Source organism: Anser brachyrhynchus (genome assembly GCF_964034855.1).
Source record: "Anser brachyrhynchus genome assembly, chromosome: 1".
Classification (NCBI taxonomy): domain Eukaryota; kingdom Metazoa; phylum Chordata; class Aves; order Anseriformes; family Anatidae; genus Anser; species Anser brachyrhynchus.
The window spans coordinates 102,415,158-102,430,252 of record NC_137694.1 but is presented as its reverse complement, the minus strand read 5'-3'; the positions used below and the strand labels follow the sequence as shown (position 1 = coordinate 102,430,252).

The window sequence follows — 15,095 nt, the reverse complement described above, 5'->3', positions numbered from 1 at the left end:
CTTTAATCCAGACGGGTCTTGTGCTCCATTGGTGAGGGTCATGACTCCTTTGATTGTAGTGGAAAGGGGTTGAGAGCAATGAGTTGGAGGTCACATCCTGCCTCTTCCTTCAGGATCCCATCAGGATAGCAATGGGCTGCAGTGAGTGCTGGGAACAAACACTCAGAAAACCCCTTTCAAAGCTTTTCACCTGTGTGTGGACAGAGACCCTGAGAATAGCTCCCAAAACAGAGCTTGGTGCTAATGAGGAAGTCAGGAATGCAAAGCTAATGAGTGCAAAGTATTTCAAGCTCTCTTCTTCTGGAGTGGTGGTTGCAGGGAATATCCACTGCTTGATATGATTCTGCTCTCCTAATGACTGCTTGTCTCACCTAAGTTGTTCACCTGAAAAACTTGTACTGGATGTAAAAGCACACTCAGAAGCTCCCATCACCGTGTCATTTCATTTACTTTTGTTCAGCCAATCATTTTTATTTTATGTGTGTCTTTTACCTGGAAGCTCATTGGAAACTGCATGCAGGGCAAAGCTAACTTCACATACCAAGGGATTCAGCCACCTCCACCTGATACAGAGGCAACTATTTATCACTGCATCCTAAAGAAGTGCTTTCACTGTTGTCTTGAGCTGACCTAGATAGAGACTACGCTGCCACTTAACGGAGCAAACCAGATCTCCCTTCTCCCCCAAGGCTGCTCATTCCTTCCCCCTCTTTGTGTTAGCATGAAAGTTCATGCAGCTTCTTGTTCCAACTTGGAAACTCAACCTGCCAAAAAATGAAATTGTTTTCAGGAAGACCAGAGACCTGATCCAATTTGCTCTGTGGTTGCACAAGTACTAGACAATGGATGAAAGCAAACAGCTTGGGGAGGAGATGAGAGATTGTCTCTTTTGGTAGTATCACTATGTCAGTTTGATGAGACTGGTTGTGAAACTGTTCTCTGTGCCTATAAAACTGGTAAGTACAGGAAGTAAAGAGCATTACTGTCAGCTGAAATTGCAGCAGAAAACTGCGGAGTCGGAATGCAGTCATTCCCTCAGCCTCACAAATCTCACAAACAAATCTCTCAAAACAGTGCCAGCTCCCAAAATCTTGTGAAAAACACCAAATGACACCTATTAAAAATGACCAGGATCGCTTCTATTTAATTAAAATGTTACATGTAAGCAGCTTCTAATATATGTATATGTACATATAGTGCTATAAAGTACTATATGCTTACTGTGTGTTCTTGTAAAAATATTACAACTCCTGTCTGATAGAATGCAGATTAGATTCTCTCCCAAAGGAGAATACTTCTTCAGTCTTGCATGCAACCTACTGGTTTTCATCTCAGGTAAGGTCTGCAGTATGTGCTGGGGCTGGTGCTGCTGGAGAGGGTCCTGAGTACTCTGCAGTATGGAGGGGACTGCTGCTTGGAAAAGATTTATTTGCCTTCATTAGCCTGGGGATGTCCAACACCGAGGAAGCACTAATGGTGTTGGAAATTCAGAATTTTTCAAGCAACACTAAAACCGGAGTTAACTTTTCCCTTCACTGCAGAACCTGAGTGGCTTGATCCAAGCTTCCACTGCAACCAACAAAAAGAATGTCTGTGGGTGTTTGATAGGACCCAAGAGATTCTGCTCTTTCGCAGCGCCAGTGTTCAACAGAAGCTGTGGTTGGTGACCCTGTAAAGGGAAATATACCTCTCTGCTTTTGAAGTCGGGAATAGAATAGTCTTTTTTTTTTTTTTTTTTTTTTTTTTTTTTGTAAAACATGAAATAAGAAGCTGATAACAAAAGGAAAAGATGGAGGCAGATGGATAACTACAGTACCTAGGATTAGGGTAGAGAGTGTCTCTTTCCTCCAGGTTTTTGGAGAAACAAAAGATATTGCTACAATGCAGCGGAGTTCACCTATGGCCTGAGAGGCTTCCTACGTGCAAGTCCTTTTCCATTTCTCTGCCTCAGTTTTCCTAATTCAGAGCAGGAGTGACAAGCAGCTTAGCAGAACACGGGATCTGAAGACCACAGGATTCAACTCCCATAAGCTTCTCAGGAGAATGTCCCTCTAGGCTTTCTGTGAAGGCCCCTGGCAAAGCAGCCTCCGGCTCAGCACTGCAGGTAAGTGACTTCAACAGAACTGTGGGTGATGCACAGAGGGCTCATATGGTCCACTGCAAACCCCAAAGCAACCCTGTGGGTATTACCTGTTTCATCACTGTACTCTCCATCAGGGCAGTCCACGCACTCAAAGCAGCAGGTGGGCTCTCCCTCAATAATGCCCTTTCTGGTGCCTGGGAGGCAGTCCCTGCTGCAGTTAGAGAAAGGTACCTGCAAGAAAAGACCCCAAAGAAGGTTAATGGTAGCAGTGCCCCATGTACAGCCTTCCCACAGCAGGACCTTGGGATTACTCCAAGGGTGTTGCTGCTTGATTCAATGTTGGCTGGAGAGCCTTAGACAGTCCCCTCTTCTTTCCACTTAAGAGACGCACCTTGCATAATAGTCTTCCCTCAACCCTCTGCAGTGATACTTGTTTGAAAGATTGCATCAAGGAATGGTGGGGAAGATCAGCGAGAGCTCTGTAATCTCTACTGTGTTGCATGCACTGTGAACTGGTTTGTGACCCACAAGACATATGCCAGAAAACAGTCACTAGGTGATTAAAAGAAAAGACAGTCCGTGTCTTCTGGCAGGAATTTGAGTCAGCCTTGGAGATGATGATCTCTGACTGCTGATCCCCAATCCCATAGACTGCATACCAACTGCTAATGATTTATGGGACTTAAAACAGTTTCTTGAAAGCCGCTTCCTCCCACTGTCCTGAAGACCCTCTCTGGCCTAGAAACAAAAAGGTAACAGAACTATGCAAGAGGAGCTTTCATATGAAAGAGAGAAAAGCCCCGTTTTAAGAACACTGAGCATCTACAGATGCAGATCAGCAGTTATACGGAGAATATGAAAAGGAGACCTCCACAAGAAGTACACCTTAAGTTCTCCATGTTGAAGTCCATGGAGGGGACTTGTAAAGCCCCCATCTCACTTTCATCAGAACTTTCAGCAGGAAGGTTACTCGGGTTTCCAGGCTTTTGCTGCTGCAAATGACCAGACGTGTCACCGGCTGACAGAATATTTATCCTGTTCATGAGCCCACCTGGGCATGGTCATACCCTGGCAGTGAGTGGTCAGACGAGCATGCATGGGCATGTGAAAATGTTAGTTAAACCCACATTTTCCACTTCCAGCAGAGTGCCCTGACCTGTAAGTAGCTAAGGGCTGCTCTGATTGGAAGCCTCCACTCATGTTTTTTTGCAGGTTTTCTGCTATGTGGAAAGGAATGAGCCTCCATCCCCTTCTCCATTCCCCACCATAGGATCTAAAACCTGCCTGAATCCTTTAACTTCCTCACTTATCCTATTGCCTGGCCCAAGTGCTGCTAACCTGCTGATCTCCAGGAAGCTCCTCTGTGGATATGCTTAGGCAGTGAGCATGGATTTCAGTCTAGAAATTGCCTGTGTGCGGGCATAGACCTCAGCCACAGGGTAAGCAAGCCCTGGGTAGTGGCAACTCCTTGTGGAGGTGCCCACCTCTTGTCTCAGGTATTCACATGCAGCTGAGAGTGGTTGCTACTGCCTGTTGCTCTGAAAAATAGTTGCAGCACAGTTTGGGAACAGTGGTTCTAAGCTTTTAATCAGGATTGCAAAATCAACTGGTCAGTCGCATATCCAGGGCAAATCCCAGCAGCTCCCCACTTGAAGCACTCTCTGCAGCAAATTGTTAATACCTGTTCCCTGGGTCAGTTTTTCTTCACACTATGCATCCACCAAGAGGACTTGATCACTCTAGACTGTCCTTCCCTAGGCTGCTAGTGATGAGTTTGAACAGGGCTGAATCAAAACCCCAACTGAAGCTGTGTGCTGCTTCTCCATTATCTACTAAGCTGATTGTGCTGCCAAAGAGGAAAATTAAATACGTTTGACGTGATTTCATCTTGACAAATCCAGGTTGCCTTTTCCTTATCAGTTTATTATCCTCTAAGTGTTTATAAACTGTTTAATATATTTTTTATCATTTTTTTGGGGGGTTACTGAAGCTCAGCTCAATTGTGTGTAATTCTCTTGGCTCTCCAATATCTGGGAAAGAGAAGAAAAGAGAAGAAAAGAGAAGAAGGAAAAGAAAGGGAAGGGAAGGGAAGGGAAGGGAAGGGAAGGGAAGGGAAGGGAAGGGAAGGGAAGGGAAGGGAAGGGAAGGGAAGGGAAGGGAAGGGAAGGGAAGGGAAGGGAAGGGAAGGGAGGGGAGGGGAGGGGAGGGGAGGGGAGGGGAGGGGAGGGGAGGGGAGGGGAGGGGAGGGGAGGGGAGGGGAGGGGAGGGGAGGGGAGGGGAGGGGAGGGGAGGGGAGGGGAGGGGAGGGGAGGGGAGAGGAGAGGAGAGGAGAGGAGAGGAGAGGAGAGGAGAGGAGAGGAGAGGAGAGGAGAGGAGAGGAGAGGAGAGGAGAGGAGAGGAGAGGAGAGGAGAGGAGAGGAGAGGAGAGGAGAGGAGAGGAGAGGAGAGGAGAGGAGAGGAGAGGAGAGGAGAGGAGAGGAGAGGAGAGGAGAGGAGAGGAGAGGAGAGGAGAGGAGAGGAGAGGAGAGGAGAGGAGAGGAGAGGAGAGGAGAGGAGAGGAGAGGAGAGGAGAGGAGAGGAGAGGAGAGGAGAGGAGAGGAGAGGAGAGGAGAGGAGAGGAGAGGAGAGGAGAGGAGAGGAGAGGAGAGGAGAGGAGAGGAGAGAGGGGAAGGGAGAGAGGGGAAGGGAGAGGAGGGGAGGGGAGGGGAAAAGAAAAAGAAAAAGAAAAAGAAAAAGAAAAAGAAAAAGAAAAGAAAAGAGAAGAGAAGAGAAGAGAAGAGAAGAGAAGAGAAAAGAAGAGAAGAGAAGAGAAGAGAAGAGAAGAGAAGAGAAGAGAAGAGAAGAGAAGAGAAGAGAAGAGAAGAGAAGAGAAGAGAAGAGAAGAGAAGAGAAGAGAAGAGAAAAGAAAAGAAAAGAAAAGAAAAGAAAAGAAAAGAAAAGAAAAGAAAAGAAAAGAAAAGAAAAGAAAAGAAAAGAAAAGAAAAGAAAAGAAAAGAAAAGAAAAGAAAAGAAAAGAAAAGAAAAGAAAAGAAAAGAAAAGAAAAGAAAAGAAAAGAAAAGAAAAGAAAAGAAAAGAAAAGAAAAGAAAAGAAAAGAAAAGAAAAGAAAAGAAAAGAAAAGAAAAGAAAAGAAAAGAAAAGAAAAGAAAAGAAAAGAAAAGAAAAGAAAAGAAAAGAAAAGAAAAGAAAAGAAAAGAAAAGAAAAGAAAAGAAAAGAAAAGAAAAGAAAAGAAAAAAGAAAGAAAAGAAAAGAAAAGAAAAGAAAAGAAAAGAAAAGAAAAGAAAAGAAAAGAAAAGAAAAGAAAAGAAAAGAAAAGAAAAGAAAAGAAAAGAAAAGAAAAGAAAAGAAAAGAAAAGAAAAGAAAAGAAAAGAAAAGAAAAGAAAAGAAAAGAAAAGAAAAGAAAAGAAAAGAAAAGAAAAGAAAAGAAAAGAAAAGAAAAGAAAAGAAAAGAAAAGAAAAGAAAAGAAAAGAAAAGAAAAGAAAAGAAAAGAAATAAAGAAGGTGTCCTGACTGTTGGAAAAGGTGCCAGTGATATTTATAACAGCCAGAAGGAGTATCGTTTTTTTTAACTCCACTTGCTGTTTAGGCTCAGTCTCCAACTGGGCTTAGAAAAGCCAGGGCTTGGTATTTGTGCCAGCAGAGTGCTCTGCCTGATTAGCAAATCCTGATCAGGCAGAGCACTGAATTTAATCTGTAAGTGAAACTGGTGTAGCTGGAGCAAAGGTAATGCTTAACTGATGGTGTAAATGTATAAGGCAAATATAGTTCAGACAGAGTTACTCGGTCTGCCAGCCAAAGCGAATAATCACCTGGGAGCGAATTGCCTTGTTCATTCATCAGGTGCCAATTTAACACATCCAAATGTTGCAGCAGTGCCTGATGGCAACATTTTTAAGCTAACACTCCCTGTGTCACCTCCCAGGCCACAAGCTAGATGCCTGCTCAGTAGCTGCTCCAGGAGCCAAGCTGTCTGTTCTGTCCAGGCTGGACACTTAGCTCTTGTCTGGAGATCTCTGCACTATCATGTTCCCATCATGTGAGGAGACACAGCCCTGGAGGCCAGAGAAGATACAATCATGATAAAAAGGTCTTACACCTACAACTAAGCAGAAAAGGACCTAGGCCTAATGAAAATCAATGGTTACATCAAGTACTTTTGAGACTGTACATGCACCTTCTGGTAAATTAAAAAAAGGTACCAGGTGCTGGTGTGTTCCACCATTTGAGCACCAAGTCCAAGTTAACCTAGGACAACAAACAGGAGTTGTGCTGTTTGGTTTGCAAGGCAAAGGAATGAGGAAGGCTCTGGAACATGGAGGGTAAAGACAGCAGAAACAGCTTAACTTGGAACAGGAAGAGCCAATTCTTGATTCAGAGATACTGGGAGCAGAGGAGATGGTTGTTTTCATTGATGAAACTACTGCGCTCAGGAAACCTTGACCTAGTCAACAGCCAGGCTTGGGCAATGAATTTCTCATCTTTGTAGAAATAGCATTACGAAAACCTAAGCTAACTATTTGGGCCAGAGAAAAGGCATTATTTAAAGCATTCATGCATAGGCTTATCAAATGTATAGGAAGGGAGAAGCAGCCCATTATTTCCAAAAGTGTGTACTGAGGGTGTGAAGGACTGGGGCAGAGAATATGTATACAATAAGATGAATGGGTGTTTTAATGAGGCATGGAGCAATAATAAGAGGAGTATGCAAGGTTAGTTCAAACTCCATCTTGAAGCAACTTGTTAAATACTGCTGTGAGGATTTAAGCACTTACCTCTTTTGAGAATCCACTCCACAGGATTTTGTTTTCATTGATAAAGAGCCTCTCCCCTTTCTTGGCGTAGACGTTGTAGTGCCCAACCTCCTCAAAGACGACAGAGCCATCCTCCGGAGAGAGATGCCAATTTATTATTGAGTAATTCCCTACTAGGTCTCCAAACTCATCAAAGTCCACTTGTTCCCCCATGTTATTGGTGAAATTTAAGTGGCGTAGGTGCTTCAGAACCTAGAGAGAGATACAGAGACACTGTGAACACCTGTGTCACAACCCTAACACAGCACACATCTGCTGTGGGGACAAAACTGGAAATAATCGCTTTACTACAGTCCTTAATCTCTTACAAATCACTTCATTACAGCAGTAGCAGACTTTATTCATAGACATCACATGGAAACTCTGTACAAACGTTGTAGACAGCACAAGGTATTGTGGCTCACAGGATGGATGGCAGCCAACTTTGCTTACCAGCTGCTACCCATCTCAGCTTTTTGGTATTCCTCTTCAGTCCCTTCCCACAACCTCTCCAAGCCCACGACTCTTCTTCAGGGGCGGAAGAGTGACAGCAGCCACTGAAGTGTTTTGGTCACCCAGGCATCCCCCTCACCCTGCTATTGCAAAAAAATTATGCTCTTCATAAAAGCAATCTTAGAATCATAGAATACCCCAAGTTGGAAGAGACCCACAAGCATCACCTAGTTCAACTCCTGGGTCCCCAAAGGACCACACAAAAAATCAGACCATTTGTCTCCAAGTGCTATCCAAATGCTTCTTGAACTTCAGCAGGCTCAGTGCTGTGACCACTTCCTGGGGGAGCCTGTTCCAGTGCCCCCCCACCCTCTCAGTGAAGAACCTTTTCCCAATATCCAGCCTGAACTGCCCCTGTTGCAGCTTCAAGCTATTTCCTCGGGTCCTAATCAGTTGGTATCATTCATCTCTGACTGATTAATCACAGAAACATAAATGCTTGTGAAACAATTCAAATTTGTCTTTTGATTTAAAAACTCCAAGTCCAATGTACTTGAGTAAAATCCAACAAATCAGACTCGTTCACCACATGGCAGGCCTGGGCAGTTCACAGCACTGTTTATGACTCCTGTCTCCTTGTCACATGGATTCAGGTAATCACATTCTGCCTGTCCCCACATGTTGACTCCTGTAATTTTCATGCCTTAAGCTGTCACATGCTGTGAACAAGAGCAGTTAATACCAGGAACAACTGCAGTTGCAAAATTCATGATTCTGATAGCCTGACAAGTAGACAAAAGAAACAGCAGCATAGAAGAAAGCCTATACAAATGACTGTGAGACAATTCATTCACATAGTAGGTACTTTTCTATTCTTCAAGAATTAGTTGCTGGTTTATGCATTTATCAGATTTTTTTTTTCCCCATTTAATTGAGGTTCTCAGTTACGCAGTTTTTCTGTAGAAGTCATGTATGGAAAGCTGTTGTGACTCTAATGGCAGCTTGGATGTCAGCTGTCCCCAGACCACTGCTGCTCTGGTTCTAGCACCTACAACAGCTTGAGCCCAGTTCTCCCTCTTTTATCTATGGGTGCCCAAACATACAATCCTGGATGGCAAAATGTAAAACAAAATGAACAAACAAACAAAAACCAAAACTAAATCAATTTGTCTGGGCAGGCAGAGACCTCCTCACCCCATAGACATAGAACAGATAAAAATGTTTTGATGAAGCCTTTTCACTTGGAAACATGGGGACAGAGGAACAGAATCACTTCATTAATTCCTGTCAGTTTTGCTAAATTGTCTCATTTTTCTGTTTCCCTTTAGGATCCTCCTATCACAAAATAAAATCCCAAGAGCTGCAGAGATACCCTTGTCTCCTCTCACTGCTTATATTATTGCCAACCTGAGAGAGAGTCTGGAACAGAGTAGTACTACACAGGCCATGGCTGGCTATACTACTTCAGCTTTGTGTGATGTTCATGGAAGTACACTGAAATGTTAACACACTATTTAGTCTTTGAATAATGAGTTAGGTGGTGGAGGCAAGAGTTTTCTCTGTCTTTCTCATCCCCACTGTCCCTCCTCTGGAGGGACTCCTCTGTATTGCAGCATCTCACTTTGGTCTTTTTTTTTTAAAGTGGGGCTGCAATCCTGGATGTGTTAGCAGGAACCTTGCCCATAAGGACAGTACCCAAGCACCTGATGATGCAGAAAACCTGCATTCCTCTGCAAGTTCTAGCACCTACCCAAGGGTAACACCTCCAGTATTGACATCCAGATCAGATTTGAGTCGTGAAGAGCTGCATTTCACCCTTCTCCTCACTCCAACAAAATAATAGAATCAAATGTACAGTCTTACGCAGTACTGCAGCACTTCTGAACTACACTAGCCCTGAGTAGGTATCACTGCTGGGTTGAACTTTATCTGTATAGGCAGGAGGTGCAGAACACGCATTTCTTTTGATTAAAGTTACTACACACATTAAGGGACAATCTTGCAAGAGCTGTATTTAAGATGCTTCGGTTTAAGTCCTGCCTCACCTGCTCCGTTGCAGAGGCAGGAGGCTGACTGTTCTTACTGTCAGCGAGACAAATCATAGAGAAACTTCTGGATCCCCTGGATAATTTTTTTTAGCCTATCTTCATAGCATTCATCTCAGTTACTCTGTTCCTTAAAATCCCCAGAGGAGGTACATCAGGACAACGGGAGTAACAAAATAGGTTTCCCCTCTCAGCAAACACCAAAGTTTGCCTTCAAGTGTGAATTTATGAGGGGAAGCTTGTGAACCAGTAACTGAGTGACTGCTAGGACATGTTCCTGTTTTAGATGGTAATAAAATCCAAGGATGTCACCTGTATATCACACAACAAGTTTTAATGTCTATGGGATGAAAATACGGTTTAAACATCCAAGATATATATAAGCACTAAACTTTAGAAGAGGAAGTTGTAGACTCTATGCTTGCCTAGAATTACTGCTGCACTCTTATAGGCAGCAATCTGTTAATGATTAGCTAAGGGCTTTACGGTTAAAAATGTGTCACTATGTGTTGTAACTAAACATAGAAACATAAATACCCAGGAGTCAATCCACAAAGACTTAAAAGACCCTGCTTCAGTGAGGGCAGCAGCATGTATCACGGGTGTATGTATGGTATCCTGGAACCAAGAGTTTACAAAAAAAAGAGTTGACCTCATAGCTTGAGTACACCTTCAGCAGCTGGTGGAAGCCTGCGGGGAGCCTGTTCCTCAAGCTGCTGACTTCAGATGTTTCTTGCTGTAATTTCTCCCCCCTTTCTTCTGTCTGAATTACAATGTCTTTTAATTAAAACACCTGTTATCAGAAAGGACTTGTAAGGTGCCTTCTAGTCCACCTTCCTATTACTCCTGATAAGGCCATTCCTAGCCAGGTAAGGCCATTCCCATGGTAAGGCCATTCCCAGCCATGTTGCCTCCCGTACTTTATCCAGACTGGATATTCTGAGTAATGTTATTTCCACTGGAAGGAGCATAAAGACATAACACATATGTAGTTGTAGTAGGTCAGACTAGCAGCCCATCTCCCCAGGACCTGTTTGACAGTAGCCAAACAGCAAATGCCTAGGCAAGAGTCAAAGGGGACATGATACTTCCCCAGAATACTCACACATTTTGCAGCTCAGTGACTTCCTGGGCCAAAGCTATTTGTACTTGATAACCCATAGTGGATTATTTTTCCATGATGCATATCTGTGTTCTGCACCTGTGCAAGCTTTTCACATCCACAACCTCCTAGCAAAGAGATCTACATTTTATGACAAAAACTACTTGCTTGTTGGAACAGAGCAGATGCTGATCTCTTTTGATGCACTTTGTGCTTATGTTGGAAAAGGCAAAGAATTGTCATTTGCAAATCACCTTTTCCATACGTCTCAGGATTTTACAAGCCTTTGTCAGATCTCTCTTCAGCTATTTCTTTCCAAGGCTGATGAGCCCTATCTGACTTTGCTGCTTGTTATACAGAAGCTGCTCCATTGACCCTTCTCCAAACTTTCCCAGTCTACTTCATCCGTTCTGAGACCTGCATATGATTGAAGTGAGATGCACTAAGACTTAATAAGGTGGCCCCAGCATACTGTTTTCCTCTCCGCTCCTTTTCCAGTATGACCATTCTTAACACTCCATTTGCTTCTTTGATTATTACTCAGCCAGAACTGAGGAGTCCACTCAAGGACCCGTTCAGTCTTGAAGATATCATTTGTGATTAGTCAGAACCAACCATTTATTTTTTTCCTCTGCTCACTGTCTTTCAAACAACAGTTTATCCATGAAAGGAATGAACTTGGTGACAAACATCAGAAGCCACCTAGAAGCCTGAGCTGTCACTACAAACAGGATCTCCCTTATCCAAACACACCCTAATGCCTTCAAAGAACTTCAGGAGGTTTGTAAAGTAGGATTTCTCTTTACAAAAGTCATGCTGACTCCTCAGTATATTCTGTTTTTCCTCCATTCTTTATTATTATTATTATTATTATTATTATTATTATTATTATTATTATTAAAGTACTGTTTCTAATAACGGGCTCAGTCAGCCTTTGCTAGTTGCTTGGATCTCCTCCAGAACCTTTAAAAAATGATTTTCACATCTGCTATCTTTCTAGGCCTCAGGGCCCAATACAGTTTTAAACAAGAGTTTGGGCACCATAGCCAGGACTTCATCTACTTCATCTATGAATTCTGGCAGAGCTCTTGGGATAATGTTATTCACTTGCACAAAGTTAGTAAGGTTTGTATGCTCTTGTGTCCCCTAGCTTCTTCTACAGGCACTTCAATATCAAACAGATCCTCTACAAGTCCCCCATAAATAAACAAACTCAGGAACCTTTTCAAGTTTCTTCCATAGTGAACACACTTTTTTTTTTTTTTTCCCCTGCCATGGCCTTACCTTTTTTTTTTTTTTCCAGTGATTATCTATGGTCAGATTATCTGTGATTATCTGCAGTCATTCCTACTCTTGAAGTGTTTAAAAAAAGATTTAATAGAATCGTAGAATGGTTTGATTGGAAGGGACCTTAAAGATCATCTATTTCCAACACCCCTGTCCTCACTTCCAGGGATGGGGCATCCACAGCCTGTCTGGACAACCTGTTCCGGTGCCTCACCACCTTCAGAATAAAGAATTTCCTCCTTATATCTAATCTGAACCTATCCTCTTTTAGTTTAAAGCCATGACTCATTGTCCCATCTCTACACTCCCTGACAAAGAGTCCCTCCCCAGCTTTCTTGTAGGCCCTCTTTAGGTACTGGAAGGCTGCTTTAAGGTCTCCCTGGAGCCTTCTCTTCTCCAGGCCAAACAACCCCAACTCCCTCAGCCTGTCTTTGTAGGAGTGGTGCTCCACAAAAAAAAAAAAAAAAAGGAAAATGCTTACATTGAAAATGCTGTTTACAAGGATGACCAGAAAAAACTCAAAAACAGAAGCCTAAAAGATTCCACAATAGTGACTGCACAAGTCAGGCAACTGAGATACTTCAGAAAATCCCATTAAGTATTTGCTGGTGTTTGATGATGCCTGAATGCCAATATGAAATTGGCCTTAAAATGCCAAGAAAGGACTCCTTATTGGGGAATGTAGGGATAGCATAAGGGGTAACAGTTTTAAGCTAAAAGAAGGGAGATTTAGACTAGACATTAGGAATAAATTCTTCACCATACAGGTGGTGAGACAGTGGAACTGGTTGCCCAGAGAAGCTGTGGATGCCCCATCCCCAGAGATGTTCAAGGCCAGGTTGGATGGGGCTTTGGGCAACCTGTTCTAGCAGGAGGTGTCCCTGCCTATGGCAGGGGGGTTGGAAGTGGGTGGTCTTTAAGGTCCCTTCCAACCCAAACCATTCTATGACTCTGTGATTCTATGCTTCAGAAAGAACTATCTGCTGAGTTACAGAGGTTCCCAAAGGAATCAAGAAATGATCATGGAGTATGACCTTACAGTCATCATCTGGCTGGCTTTTCAGATGATATAACTATCAGTTAGGAGGGCACAGGACATAGTAAGCATGGGACCAGGATATTTTGTTTCCTGAAGTTCCTCAAAAACTAATGCTGGCCATGTGCAGAACAGCTGTACAGTATATTGCATTTGTGTATTTGTGAAATTGTTTTTTTTCCATTCTATGAGCACTTGTCCATAGAATGCTGGTACTGAGCTAATTCAAAGCTGGTAGTGAATAACACATCATTTAAGGATGCTATGATGAAAGATGATGATTTTGCTGGAAAATGTAGCAGGAAAATTTTCATTAGCTTTGATTGAATGCATGTAATACAAGAGCAAATAAACAGAGTGGCAACATCCTCTGCATTACTTCTCAACCATGGAGTTTTCAAAGGTTTATGTAGGAAAACAGCATGTGAAATCCAGTCAATTGAAATTCAGTGCAATGTACTTTTTAAAGTCAGACTTAAAAATGTGACCTTCAAATCACAGTTCTATTTTTAATTGTAATTACTTTTTAATGGGAAAAAGACTCACTTCATTTTGAGTCTTTCAAAATGTTTATTTGGATAATGTTGTTGCAACTAACTTGTATTTAACTGAAGTTAGTGAATTTGAATTAAGTCTAGGGGAGAATGGAAGTGAAAATAGCAATGTGTTTTAACACTATTTCAGAATAATCTTAGGTTAATTCTAAGGTAAATGTTTTAACTCTGATAATTTTCCCTCTTTCTGATTTAAATGAAAATCCAGCTGTATGATGGTAACTCAGTATTTGTATAGCCCACAGCATGATATTGTGCGATTAGTTCTGTAGAGTCCAAAAGAGTCCTTCCTACAAGTAACTTCAGCAGCTAAGGCATCTGAGGTAGCCTTGGTCCCAGTTCAGTGCCATCCCAAGAAGACTTCATCTGATCCACCAATGAAGAGGAGTGCCTGTAGGATTTAAATATGCATCTGGAAGTCTGTGATCCTATACTACTGGAGAAAAATGCCTGTAATGACAGCAACGTTCCCCTCCTTACAAATACTGTGGGAATTAATGTAGTTGCTATTACTTAGGACAAAAATCACGTCAGCAAAAGGAAGAAATCATGTCTATGGGGAATCCCTAGACCTGGAATATAAGGATACAAAAAATCAAGCTGTTTTCTGACTAGTCACTTGACTCAGTAATGTACAAGTGTAGGCCAGTCATAATGGAGATCTCTGTACCCAACAGAACAGAGACAATCCACTGAAAATCTAGAGGAAATGATGGAATGACTGTGCCTGATCTGCATACATGATAAACCCAGTAACAGTTCAGAGGTTTTGCCTGTGTTCATTAAAACAAAAGCTCATTAATTAGGTGGTAATGATATGTCACTGTCCTCATCATACAAATAAAGCTCAAAGAACACTGTTTATTATGGCATGCTCTAAAAGTGTTGCTTCAACACAGATCATTCAAACAAGACTGTGAAACACAAGTATTATACTAATGGAAAGTAGAACTCACATACAAACCCCTGGAGAACAAATAGGAAAAAAAAGTCATTCAGTGTATTAAGAAATTTCTTGAATGTATTAAAATGAAGAGGGTGTCATGTATGCCAGACCCTCATGATGCAAGGTTGAAAGAAACAGATAAAGAGGATGGTGAAGGAGCAGGAAAGCAGAATGAGTGATGTTTTATTGCACTTGCTATCAGAAAGAAAAACACACAGGATGTTCTTATCCCAAAAGCACTTGCTTTGAAGCCATAATATGACATTAATGGAAGTGGAAGGTCCTTAAAAAGAGATTAGAGAACAGCCTGAGCAATTTAAATTGGATCTAAAAGACTGACAGAACCAGACAGTTCTTCACAGCATTCTACTAGCAATAAGAAGAGTGCTAATACAGCTGGATTACAATATACACATAAAAATGCCACTGGCCTTGAATGACAAAGTCAGTGTGCTACCTAATATTATTCCACAGCAATCACAACCCACATTACTAGTATACATGCAAGTATAATGCATGGCCAAGAGAGCGTCTGAAGTTTTCCTCTGTGTCAGCCCATGTAGGACATGCATCACTGCTCAAAGGGACACTCCAGAGGCAGCCTCTGATGGACTTGCAACAGGGGCCAAGGGAAGACAATAGCATAAACAGCAGAGGGATGTCCTCTGTAACCAGATTGGTTAACCTGACCTCAATCCCAAGAAAAACAATGGGAAAACAAGAGTTAGGGGTTCAGGATCAATTAATACAAAATTACAGGATAGACACATAATTGCTACCAGTCAATAAGGCTTTGAG

At 42.3% G+C, this 15,095-nt stretch overlaps 1 protein-coding gene across 6 annotated transcripts in view; it reads right to left on the bottom strand.

The window, feature by feature from the left end:
- CASR (calcium sensing receptor) overlaps positions 1-15,095 on the bottom strand; it is a 72,079-nt gene that overhangs the window by 3,153 nt on the left and 53,831 nt on the right. For all 6 annotated transcript variants that reach the window (XM_080603312.1, XM_080603314.1, XM_080603313.1 and 3 more), the window contains 2 exons: positions 6,857-7,087; positions 2,191-2,314 (listed from right to left, as the gene is read on the bottom strand). In XM_080603312.1, the coding sequence (XP_080459438.1) occupies positions 2,191-2,314; positions 6,857-7,087 (355 nt within the window). The remainder of the gene's footprint in view (positions 1-2,190; positions 2,315-6,856; positions 7,088-15,095) is intronic.